The sequence below is a fragment of the Uloborus diversus genome, chromosome 6 (assembly GCF_026930045.1).
Source record: "Uloborus diversus isolate 005 chromosome 6, Udiv.v.3.1, whole genome shotgun sequence".
Classification (NCBI taxonomy): Eukaryota; Metazoa; Arthropoda; class Arachnida; order Araneae; family Uloboridae; genus Uloborus; species Uloborus diversus.
Window position 1 is genome coordinate 8,851,521 of NC_072736.1, and position 13,466 is coordinate 8,864,986.

The 13,466-nt window shown below is 40.8% G+C and overlaps 1 protein-coding gene across 1 annotated transcript; it reads right to left on the reverse strand.

Moving 5' to 3' along the window:
- Positions 1-365: 365 nt before the first annotated feature.
- Positions 366-8,790, reverse strand: LOC129224185 (sal-like protein 4). The gene is made up of 5 exons (XM_054858603.1): positions 8,700-8,790; positions 7,227-7,632; positions 5,535-5,876; positions 4,356-4,654; positions 366-3,373 (listed from the first exon to the last, which is right to left on the reverse strand). Exons 1-5 carry the CDS (start codon positions 8,788-8,790, stop codon positions 366-368), a joined length of 4,146 nt encoding a protein of 1,381 aa, XP_054714578.1.
- Between the last annotated feature and the right edge of the window lie 4,676 nt (positions 8,791-13,466).

The window sequence follows — 13,466 nt, forward strand, 5'->3', positions numbered from 1 at the left end:
AACTCCGGCAGTCTTTGTTTTTCCTCACCTATGCGAAGCTAAACATTCAGGTGAATACGAAACTTGAAGATTTCTAAGCGAAAGTTTCCGATTAATGAAACAATCGGCAGATGTAGACTAGGTGGTTCAGTTCAAATTCAGCTTTGATCTCATGGATTTGTACACAAATACAAGTTTATATAACAGATTACACTTATATTACACTGAGTCTCAACGACACACAAACACTTGTTCTTCTGTTTCACGAAGGATCACAGTACAATTTTTGGAACATCCTTTTCCAACTGGGCTCGTATCCATTGTCACTCAATCGTAGCGACTAGCGTGTTTAGGAACTTAATACACTGATGAACCTCAAGGAGTGATTAAGCGACAGAATCGGCCCGGGTAGCGGTATTGGGCGCGTCTGAAGTCTCTTTCTTGCAGTGATTGTTTCTGATGTGCATTTCGAGTTCTGTGGAGGACGTGCAAATCTTGCTGCAGATATTGCACGAGATCTTCCAGGGCCAGGAGACGTTCATCTCCGGGGCCGGGGGCGTCATGGCCGGGCGAGTGTCCTTTCCCTGAGACAGTATTTGATTTTGATTTAGGCTGCTTTCTTCCCTCTGCTTGCACGCTGCGCTGAGCAGGGCCAGTGGTTGCTGGGGCACAGAGGAGGAGGAGGAAGTGGTGGTGGGCGGGGGGCCGTTGCTGATCCCCGCGGTCTGGATGACCGATATCTCGTTCATCTTGGGGGGATGCTGGGGCGGAGGGGGCGGCAGCCCGTTCATGAAGGGCGAGAGGTAGGGGAAGTAGGGCGCCTGAGGGAATTCCCCGGGTTTGGCACCGGGCGGAATCTGGAGAGGACCTAAGTCGAGCGACATGCGACGTCCCCGACGAGAAGTGCTGTTGTTCCACATGTGTGTACCCATGTGCACCTTCAGGTTGCCCTTGGTGGTGAAAGCCCTTTGACAGATGTGACACTGGAAAGGTTTGTCGCCGGTATGGGTGCGCATGTGGATCTGGAGAGCACTACCGCTGGAGAAGGGCTTGTGACACACCTCGCACATGTGTTTCGGCTGGCCCGGTGCTCGTTTGGGTTGCGGAACTGGTACAGGACTTTCTGCAGGGGGTCTTTTGATAGGGGCTGACTCTTCAGGTGACTTCTTTGGAGATCTCTCCCCGTTCGTCTCCTCCTTCTGAGAGCTACTCACAGTCGAAGACGAGCTGTTAGTGTTACTGGTGGAGAATACCTGCGAGGGGAGATCTCGGATTTTGTGAGTCAACATATGTTGCCTCATATTACCCTTTGTAGAAAAACCCCTGTCACATACTTCGCACCGAAACGGCCGCTCTTTGGTGTGGCTGCGGTAGTGTATTTCAAGTGCACTCTGGCAAGCAAACGTCTTGAAACATATCCTGCATGTGGTGCCCATCCGCGAGTGGGGCGAAGCGAAAGGAAGACCGGCCAATGGGAGGTATATCTTCGTGTCCGTCGGCGATGGGCGCTGAAAAGCTGGGGAATTCCTCGGCGTCAGATCGAGAGGTCCACCCACGACACTACTCTCGGACTTTGGTGTGCTGTGATTGGGAAGTGATGGCAGTCGTGGTGACTCTCCTTTGCCGCTCGTTCCTACACCCCCGGGCGTAGATCTGTCGTCTGCCGAAACGTCCGATCCGTTCTTGCTTGCTGTCGGAGAAATGTTCGAAGGTTTAGGTGGATAGCCAAAGTCTCGATAATAACCAGATACGTTCAGACCAAGACCAAAGTGAGGTGGGAAAGGTAATGGTTGGGTGACGTTGCTGGTTATGCCTTTGACGTGGTTTTCTAATGCAGCAAGGGAAGCTGTGTAGTCTGATGTGCACGTAGATACACTCATTGCTGGATAAGTGCGGTCGCTTCCATGAATAGTAAATGGTAATGGACAGTCATTCGGAAGAGTCATTGGTAGAGGTCTGTCACTAGCAAGACTAATCACAATTGAATTGTTCGGTTGACTAGAGAATTTCGGTGGGAATTTAGCTGAAGAAGGGCTTTGATCTTCAGCTTCTTGACCATTCAATGGTGAATGGTCCGAAATGTTACTTGGTGACTGATTATGATTTAAAACAGATTTGATATTCGCCTCATACTCCGACTTCATGTCTACTGGAGTACTATTATTCGAATTTCTGCTTTTCTCCAGATCATTCTCTGTTTCTTTCGAACTTTCTGCAGCCGGCAAGTCATCCGTATCTTTGGGAGATTGCTCTTCAGGAGATCGTGCTAAGTCTAAAACAGGTGGTTTTGGATCTTTGGGACTTTCTGCAATGTTAGATGACGGAGAGCAACTGCTTGCGGTGCTGAGTGTTGGCGAAGCACAAGAAACTTGAGAACCGTTATTATTATCTAAGCCAGTGGGCTTGATTACAGATTCATTTGTAGAATTGTTTCTCAATTGTTCACTTGTTTTGGAATTAGTGAGGGCAAGAGGCTCAGCGTTCATCAATTGTGGAGGCAGCAGGAACTGTCTAGGATAAGAAGGTGGTAATAGTGTGGGTGGTCTGTCTTCATTCGGATTGTAGAGTGGCGGTAATTGGATCGAGGGATTTTCCGTGTGGTTTCTGACGTGCTGCTGTAGCAAAAGCGAGTTGGGAAACGGCTTGTGACAGACAGGGCACTGATGCATAAGCCGCGTCGCTGGTTTCGTGCGATGCACCCCCATGTGCGTTTTCAAGTTGCCTTTAGTCGTAAAAGCTCTACTGCAAAGCTTGCATTTGAAAGGTCTCTCGCCAGTGTGCGTCCTGTAATGCATCTGTAGCGCACTCTTGCAACTAAGAACCCTGTGGCAGATGATGCACTGGTTAGGTTCAATCAGTTTGTGCTCAATGTTATCCACCAGTTGCTGAAGCTTCGAGGTCTCCGAAGTTTTAGTCACTTCTATGAGACTCTCCCATGAATTGTCGTTGGAGCCGATTCTCGGCAACAGGTCTTGGTAAAAAGAAGGATCTTGGAGGATGGCTTCGGACCCTCCATTATTGATCGTTCCATTTGACGAGTTCTTGTTCTCAGATTGCGAAGTGGAAGGAACAAAGTTTTCGCACGAAGTTGGAAGGAAATACGGGGCAAAGTTCGGAGATGGCCCAAACGATGGTTGGGAAGTCGCCATTTCGGATTCGTCGTCGTCCATGCCGTCTGAATCGACATGATCGTCGTCGTCAAATCGTTCGACATCGATTTTCAGCTCGCGAAAGTTTTCGGCCGTCATGTTCTCGTCCGAGGATTCGTCGGAATTGTCACTGAAGTTGGACATATCGTTTGGAGATATGCTACGACTGTTAGAATCCAACATTGGAGATCTTCGTCCATTGACTGTTGATGAGAAATCCAATGCTTGTTCTAATTTCGTCTCACCTAAAGGGAAAACGAAAACTTTAAAATAATCGTACAAAACTTATGGCACATATTAAAAGATTACTGCATTAATATTATTCTATGAAAAAAAACTCGAAGAAATTCGTTGATCATCCTAGCACACGAAATAGTCACAATGCAATAGGCCTTCGGATCGTATTTTCAATGGGGTATAATTGTACAACTTTCGTAACAAAATTGGAGAAAATAAATTGAAATTTAATATGTATATTACTGCTAACAATAGTGTAAACGTTATTAAGAACATGAATTTGTTTGAACATCAAATGTAGAAGCAATTTCACCCGTCATATCTAGACGGGCGATTTTCTAGTAACGTAAGAATGCGGAACATTGATGTGCAGTAGAGATGAGACGGGCTCGGGCTCCATAACAGAAAATAGGTTTCGGGCTCGGGCGGGCTCATGCTCAAGCACAGATATTCAATCGCCAATCTCCATACAAATTCAAAGCAAATAAATATTTTCCTACTGTGAGAAAATGAAAGGAACATTTAAATCAACTCAATCAATGTCAAATTTACCCCTCCTCCCCCCCCCAAAAAAAAAACAAATAAATTAATTAATTAACGCTTATTTATAGTGTTTTTTGCGATTACTATTGCAATATGTCATACAGTAATGCATTTGAAGTGAAGCATTTCAAGAAAATTTAGAAACTTTTCTCTGTTAATGAAAAACACTTGACGTAACATTTTTTTATTAACAGAGAGATCAGGTCCGACTGTAGAAGGCTCGGTTTTTGATACAAGAAATTTTCCTTCGGGATCGGATTTTGATCCGAGACAATATCACTCGGGCTCGGGCGGGCCTGGGCTCTCAAAAATGAGCCCGAACTCATCTCTAATGTATAGAGCATTACGAGAGAAGATTTCAAAATCCAACTCCAAGGCAATCGTAAATGAAATGGCATTATTCTTTGTTTCATGTGCCAATTTGTTACCATGACAGAAAAGTCTCACCTCTTGTCCCAGAATCTTGTGCGAAAAGTAAGGGAGGGTTCTCTGTCCTGCTGTCGTTCTGTTCCGGCTGTCTGTGCTCGTCGCTGCTCCCTCCGAGTTCCCTGTGTCTCTGGCAGTGAACTTTGAGGTTCCCTTTGGTGGAGAAACTACTTCCGCAGACGTTGCAGCGGAAAGGTTTCTCGCCAGTGTGCGATCGCAGATGGATCTGGAGAGCACTTTCGCTTCCAAGAGTTTTTCCACAAAAGTGGCACCTGTTCCTATGCGCCGGGTCCGATGAGTCAGACTTGGATTTTTTTACCCTGGAAGAAGAGAAATGAATATTTAGACTCATTGATGTATTTAATATGAATTGTTTATGTGTTACATAATAACTGGTATTGTGATTGGCCTCAAGGGTGACTATTTAAGTGATTTCTCGTTTCCAAAAAAAAATGCCTAATTTCCACAAAATTGTTGTTCTTGCTGAACGAAGCTGAGTCCACCTTGAGTCTTTGTCTACTACATTAAACATGAGTGCCATCTCCTGTGAAGATTTATCTATTAATTTTACAAAGTTAAAACTAATTATTTACTGTTAAAAGTAATCAAATTTGATAAAAGTCTTCAGTGGCCTTTACTCCCGAATGGAGTTGGTCCATCCGGTGTCTGTCAACTCCACTGAATATAAAGGACATCGGAAACAAGCAGTTATTAATGTTTTCCATTAAAAGAGTCATTTTTGTCATTTTTACATTCTTAAGAAGTTTTGCGACTACGAGAAGTCATTTTTTTTAAATGAAAATAACCACTGATATTTGCTCAGGAACAAAATTAAAAGAATGTTGCAAGAACCTTGGTCAAGTAAACTGAAAAGGAACGACCCTTAGATATACTAGTTTAAGCACCTAGTTGTCCTTTATGACAAAAGAAGTCAAATTTACAAAAAATTCTTTACTCTATCTTTTATCCTGAATAAAATTGAACCTATTTTGCAGTCCTTATGAACTCCACTAAGCTTGGAACGACACATCCTGTACATAAAATATCCATCAATCTATGCAGTTTAAAAAAGTCGTTCATTAGAAAAAAAAACTTTCATCCAACTTGAAATTTAATTCCTATTAACATTATTTCTCTTCCAAAAAAGCAAATTCGAAACAGCCCATCAGAGCTTTGCTACAGAATAAAATTAAAACGCACCTAGAATCTTCGTCAATTCCGTTGAGCATAAACGACCTCCTGGACATGGAGTCTTGCAGATATCTCTCAGCCTGTTTTTCAAGCAGCGCCAGGTTGTTCGTCTCTGGAGGTGGTGGTGGAATGGGGCTGAGACTTCCCGTTCTCCCCCCTTGAGGATAAGCCGCCATGACAGAGGCAGAGGCCACTGCAGGCCCGCCATCTGCACTCTGTGGTGGCGTCAGGGCGGCTGTCCCGATCAGGGGAGGCGGAGCCACTGTCGGTGCGGGCATTCCATCAGTTTTCAGGACAATGTCCTCAATGGTCTTGATTAGCTGCAGTGATTCCACATGCCTCTGGTGGAACCTAGAAAAGAAAGAAATGTACAGTTCGCGTAACATGAATTTTCTTGAAATACACCGCCAGCTCAGTCATTTCCAGCCGAGGACTGCTGTTTCGTGCCTAGCACTCATCAGCCCGGCATAGGAAAGTGAGTCACGCCGGGCTGATGAGTACTAAAAAGCACGAAACTGCAGTTTTCGGCTGGAAATGACTGAGCTGGCGGTCTATTTCATGTGTTTCTGCTTTAGCCCTGGCTATTGGGCGGTAATTTAATGAATATGAATTTTCTTATTTTTGTGTTTCTGGACATAATAGCTCAACTCAAGTCATCCGGTGTGTCTGAAATTCGAGAGGTATGTTTCTGTATTCCACCAGATATTGCTGCTAAAAAAATACTCAATCACTTGAATGGGTTTACTTCAATTATAAAAGTCCTCTTAAATGGCAAATGAACTTCTCCATATCGTCACCTCAGAATAACAGTAAGATATCTTACTATTATTTCTGGGATTAGATGGCTTACTGACGATATGTGACTGCTGCTGTAGTGAGTGGCAATTATATGTTGCAGCTTTTTGTTATGCATTGGTAGCTTGCAATTGCTTCAAAATATGTTGATAATATACGCTCAGTCTGTTCCGCGATGCCTTACCAAATAGCTCGATTCAGAAAAGAGCAATGGGGAAGGAGAATCAAACAAAACAAAACAGGGATCTTTGATCGTATCAGCTCAATAACAAGTTTTCGTATTAAGGTCATTTGTTGTTAAAAGTCCACTAGTTTTTTTGAGTGTTTTTATTTTTTTAACATACGTCAGCCTTGCGCATGGCATTTTACCTTGAAGCAAGTGTTTTTGAATCTAATTCCTATCTGTTTACTAAAATTTTAACAATTGCCGCGCAATGTATTTTAATACTAGGTACACGTTTAAAATTTTTAAAACGACATTAAAGAATTTTATAAAGTTGCATATATTTTCAAATCACACATAACGATGGTAAATGTTCCAACTTGCTCGGCACATAACCTTCATGGCTTTCAGTACTTCACTTTCCTTTTAATCACCTTTTTACATGCTCATACATTGATATGGTTGACGACTTCCACCTTGAGTTGTTCAGCGACCTTGTTGGACATCTTTGATTACTAAGGCGATCGAGGATTTTCATACCAAGTCTCATCAACCAACACACAAGACATGTTTCGAGCATTCCTAAGTTGAAACATTTACCCATCACAATGATGTAAAGATTTTTGCCATTTTTATTGTATCTTTTACAAATCTTAATTCTATCATTAAGACTTCCTGCTCTTTCTTTTGATCATATGGCCAGGGTTTAATTGCCTAAGAGGGAAGTAATCTTGAAAAATTACCTAGAGAAAAATTCTCTCAAGGCCAGATGATTCGACAAGAGCTGTCCGTGCTGAGCCACTGCCACTGTCGTGTTCTTGAGCTCTTCCAGCGTGACATTGGTGTCCGGCCTGCGTTGGGCCAGTAGCAGCAGAGGGTGGATGTCGGTCAGGTTCTTGCCCCAGATCCATTCCCGGGGTTTTCGGACTTTCTCCAGAAGAGGAGGGGTCAGTCTGTCGTCGGATTCGTCCATGTCGTCGAGTTCGTCGTCGCTGTTGTCGTCAAGCTCGTCGAGTGGTGCCAGCAGGACGGGCCTCTTGCTGACACAGCGCTTCTTGTGTTGCAAGAACTCGGCCAGGGAGGGAAATTCTGCCCTGCATTTACCACAAACATGTTCATCATCTTCGGTGTCGCTTCCTGATCCGATTCCTGGGAAGGATATGAATATATTTATTAGCGATTTTGAGCATAGGAACTTTTTGTAAAACAATACATTATATCAGTTAGCGATATTGAACTTAAGAATTTTTCACAATAAAATAGAGTATAATCTCGATGTAACGATTTTCAAGGGACTGGAAAAAGTTATCGTTAAATCAAGGATATCTTTAAATCGAGAAGCATATACATTCAATTCATCCGGGCCAGTGAAATGTACCATTAAATTGAGGGAATCGTTGAATCGGGTGTCGTCAAATCGAAGTTATACTGTACAGGGCCGACGAGACACAGTATCAGAAAAGTCGAAAACTGTAGACCTGGACCTATAGAAGACCTGACTAAGAATCAGAACAGCATATGGAATTAGAACAGCAGACATTTTATCAGTCTTATGGGGGGGGGGATGAGATCCTGGCGACCAAACTGGCCAGGGGCTCGCCTCGGTTTTCGGCGGCCCTGATGTTCTCAGATACTCATATTAGCAGTTAGCGACGTTTGCAAGTTATGTTTTAGATGGCATTACTGCATCCCCGTGAATTAACTTTAAGTCAAGATGGGAAGCAAGGTAAGTCAAGATGCTACTCCCAAAAAGTTTATTTGTAGTAAGGTACCGGCACAAAACATTGGAATTGTCTGAATGTAAGTAAATTGAGTTAATTAATTCTTTTTACCGAATTAATTCGCTCCCATCTCAATCATACGCACTTCGTACTACATTTTTTCTTCACCAAAGAATCCCCCATTCTCGACAGTACGACATTTTTTCAGAGACATTGAACTTAGGAACTTTTTCCGAAAAATTCTGAGTGATTAAAGATGAATAGTTACAGAAATTGCGAACTCAAAAATAATACCAATAGAATATTCAGTAGGTAAAAGACGCAGTAGCTGCAAATTTTTCGTTCTTTTTTTTTTCCACTTTTGTCATTAACGTTACTTTTATTGCACAAGTTTGCCTATTAGGTTTCAATTGGGAAAAAAAGCGCGAAAAAACGTCAAATTTGTTTTTTTTTTTAATATCTCGAAAACTAACTTCTGCAGATACTGCCATTTACCTGCCCACGACAGCATAGAACAGAAGCTCATGAAGAACCCTAGATCAACGTTTCTCAGCCTTTTTTGATCGTCTCTCCATAAATGCCACATTACTAACTTTACCCTTTAAACTTTACCCGTTTTCACAAATTGTCCAATTTCAACTTACACCCTCTTCTCGTCACGCGTCACGCTGTTTTCAGAACCATATTGTTATAAAAATGTTAAGCTTCTTGCTATCCCGTCGCTGCAAACTGTCAGAATTTCACTGACTCCCTCTCCCTCAATTCGTGACATCATTTGTGGATGACCCCACAGGTAATTTTTTAAAAGAATTTCGTGACCCTGTGAGTTTTTTAATTAATTAATTTGTTTATTTTTTTAACTTTACTAGGGCAAAGGAAAAAAATATTTAAAAAGTTAATTTTTGTCACGAGCTAGTTGCAATGATAATAAAACATAAAAACAAATAATTATTGTAATTTCTATACATAAGTCAACCTTTGGGAGAAATGGCGGAAAATTAAGTTTTGGCTGATTTCGAATTCACGTTATAATTGTTATTTATCTCCCCGCTCCTTTTTTATTTTATAATTTATTTATAATTGTTTAATATTTTGGTCAAAGTATTTTACAGCGCTGCAATCGAATTTATTGTTCTCGTTTTTGCTTTGTTTGAATATAATTCGGTTAATGTTCTGCAATTCACTTTTTTTAACTTAATTAAAGCAGCTTCAAAAATGAGCTATTCATTAAAGAATGAATAGGATTAAATCTATGTAATATGCATGCTATTCAGTTCGCCTAAAAGTTCGGACATTGCTGGCTACATAAAAAAAAGTCGTTCATTTTGCAACAGGTGGTTTACCAAGTGTTCTAATGCTTGTGTGGGTGGGTGAGTTCGACTCGCTCAGATTATCACAGAATAAAACGCACTTAAACAAATAAATTAAGTACCTAGAATCTCAAATAAGCGAGCAACACAAATATAAAAAAAATCAGGAAAAAAAGTTCATTTTCGACAGTAGCTTTTAAGTATAGCGTCCCTTGTGTTTGTTGAAGCGAGAGTCATATGAACGAACAACGCCTAATATCAGGCAGATTTTTTTAAAAAAATTAGAGTCCGGATGCACCGAAACACAGGAAATGAGTGATCGGGGGAGCGGGGGCAGATCCCATTCGAATAAAATGAAAGGAAAACTGCGATTTGCTGCACACGCGTTAAACAAAGTGGAGCTTTTTTTTTTTCCGAACAGTGAAAAAAAGGAGGAAAAAAAAAAGATCATGATGGTGGTTTTTGCAAATAGCCTTCCCGATACAGATGAGTGATTGTGTGGTTAGCTCTGATGAATGTTGGAAAATTATATAGGCGAAATGTGGATTTATATAATGATTCTGAAAATATGTATTGTGAAATACATCTTTCTTATTTTTTCCAGTTTGAATTCTTTCTTTCGGAAGAATACAATAAATCCTCATTAACAGGGGCGTGCACAGAAATTTTGGGGCCCGTCACAAATGACATTAACGGGCCCCCCTCCACATTGTTAACCCCTATATTTCACATTTCACACATCATTCTATAAATATTGCGCCCTTCAGGCTCGGCGTCGGGCCAACAGGTGTCCCTTCACCCCCCCCCCCGTGCACGCCCCTGCTCATTAATCCGGACCCTTTTAAACCGGACTTGACTTAATCTGGGCAGCCATAAAATAAAGGACGAGTTAGCGCAACAAGGTATTTTCGTATTTTTCTCTCATGAAGTTTTGTGTTTCAATTTCTTGAATTCAAAATACAAATTTTTCTGGGCTACAATAGTACGTTTACGTAACTTGGTAGGTTATTTTGTTTAATCCTCGCTTTCGTTGATTCGGACGACCTGGATCCCCTATTTGTACGGACTAATGAGGATCTACTGTACTTGAGTCGTGTCGGAGTGAGTCGGAGTCGGACTTATTTAGGGGTGAGGGAGTGCTCCCCGCCTAAGAGCAAGGGTACAGTCCCCAAAACAGCGAAGACCCTCCAAAAGCAAGATCCCCCCCCCCCCCAAATGAGAAATATACCCACCAACCCCCCTCTAAACATTTTAATGGCGCAGTCTGCGCCATGACCATACCCTAGGTGGGCACCCCTGCGGGAGTGGTAGGTTTAAAATTCCCAGAGTCGGAGCCTGTCACTTTCCCTCAAAGTCCACAATTCTACCCGGGGTAAAAAAAAGTCGGAGTCCGTCTTTTCTTCCTTCTCCGCAGCCCTGTTTTTAACGGCTCTTGAAAAATGAATGCGCTTTCATACTCAAAAGTTTTTCTCACTCCCTTTCCTAGCTTGATTTTCATATCTTGGTGAACATGGAAACATTGAAAAAAATTTAAAAGCAAAATTCACAATATTTAATGTTAGACATTAAACATTAAATATCTTATGCAAAGTAAAAATATTGATTTAACTTTTTCTTCCCTGTAATTTTAATTATAATTATAATCGTCCCAATCGGTTCGAACTGGAATAATCTTCCATGGTGGATCACACTACACTACCTAATGCAAAATTAAACAACTTGATTGGTTGCATGCATTTTTTTTTTCTTCTGCGGGTGTGCATTTTGCATAATGTTAGGGGAAAAAAAACACACACACATATTAAATCTTTTTTTTTTATCCTTTAAAAATATTGAAAAAAAAATATTTATTTTGACGTAACGAGAATTTAATTACAAGCACGTTTGTTTTGGAATCTTGTAATTACTATACTATGCGACCAATACATATTTTTAAAAACGTCAAAAATAAATTAATAGCAAAACACTATTAAAAATCAATCAACCATTACAAAAACTTTTAATGTTTTCATCACGATCCTATAACTTGACATATTTTTTCAAAGCATCAAAACTTCAATTTAAGCGTAGCTTGAATGATACTTTTATCGTAGTAATTAAACAATCAGTTTTACCATTTCAAAGTGTTCATATCGATTCACAATTAAAACGATCGGAATCAAAATGGCGACTGCGGGTTTGATGGTACCTTGGATTTACCTCCCCAGACAATGGACTTGGATTAGACACCCCCCCACCCCCCACCCAATCTTGTTACTTTTCTTCGCCCATCGCGCCATCTCCGCTTGTCTTTCTTTTCATCGTTTATTCCTCCGACATCAGGCTCAATTTACAGCTGGCCATCCAACTATGCCCCCCCCCCACCCCACCAGAGATGTCCTGGCCAGTGTCCTTTCCGTAGATGTCCTGCCGTCTTTTATGGCTACGCAGGATTAATAGTGCTTCTTTCTATTATGGTAGGTAAGAGGCGTCGCAGGAGAAATGGGAGGGGGTGTGGGAGGGAAGATTTTAGTGTCTGAAGCCGAAAATGACTACAATGGAGGAAGGAAAGGTGGCGACGAAAATCGCACTTTTTGATGAAGGCCTTCTAAAGGTTTCGGCTCATGAAACTGCAGTTCAATAATCAATCTCGGAAGTTTCTCTCGAAATTGAAAATAAATCAATTTTATTGGGCGCACTTGAAGTGACCCGAAGCATCCTGACTTAAAAGTAAGCGGGAAATGTTAGAATGATCGTAGAAGACTCGTGCACAGTGGGTACTCGTTTATTTAGAGTACGTCGGACCTCCATATATCGAAGTAGCAAATTGCCGGAAAAAAAATCGATATATAGAAATTTCGATATACAGAAACTATCTGTTTTTATCCTAAAAATCTCTAAAACATTAAAATTGAAGCTCATTTTCGTGTATGAAACCCAATTTCTAATTTATACGAGCATCAGATTAAAAGTTAAGAACTGAAAAATTAACAGAAATTACACTTTTGCGTCTTCACACATCTTCATTTTTCGTCAATTCAACTTGATCCGCAATATTAGGGTATTTTCGTTTTGACAATGTGATCGAGAGAAAAAGAAAAAAAACCACAATCTACTTAAGCTGAATGATTTTTACTGAAGTTAAAAGACTAAAAATATAATCAACAGACAAAAAGGATAACTTGAAACTGATTTTACAGTGTTACTGGTAATGAGATTTGAAATGAACTTGACGGAATTTAAGAACTCCAGAACGGAACAACGACATATCTACACACCTCTCAGCTCCAGATTCCATATGAGTTTCATAGCAACCTTTAGTGAACATAACATTCTCCCCTAACTTTCATTTTTCATGAGACAAACAGTCGAAAGTGAAAAAAGAAAATCTACGAATGTCTCGAGAAAAATTTCGATATATAGAGATTTTTTCGATATATAGAAACAATTTTTCTATGTAATGAACATGGAAACGTGCTGGAATTTCGATATATAGAAAATTTCGATACGTGGAAGTTCGATATATGGAGGTCCGACTACCTACGCAATCAGAATCGTTTCTGGGGTGTCAACAGGGTTTTATAACTGAGTAGGCCATCTAGGCCGTGACCTAGGTCCTCGCTGTTTAGGGGTCCCAAAATAAAATTTGAAGTTTTGACTATAAGGATTTCCCAAAATAGCGTTTGGCCTTGGCGGCCTCTCGATATCTAAATCAGAGCCTGGGAGTTACTATATCATATACAATTCTGATTTGATTTATATTACATGTGCATGCGTACATCACAATTATGTGCATTGATCAATTCATTTGCACGGGCGTGACATTTTTAAACATATATTTGCACTTTATTCCCGGAATTTTGATTTTTCGATTTCAATCAGGTTGTTTCCTTCAGTCAAAAGTAGTACTTTTTGTCACTGAAATTGATAGAATAAGCAAAAAAAAAAAAAAAAAAAAAAAACATGGACCCAG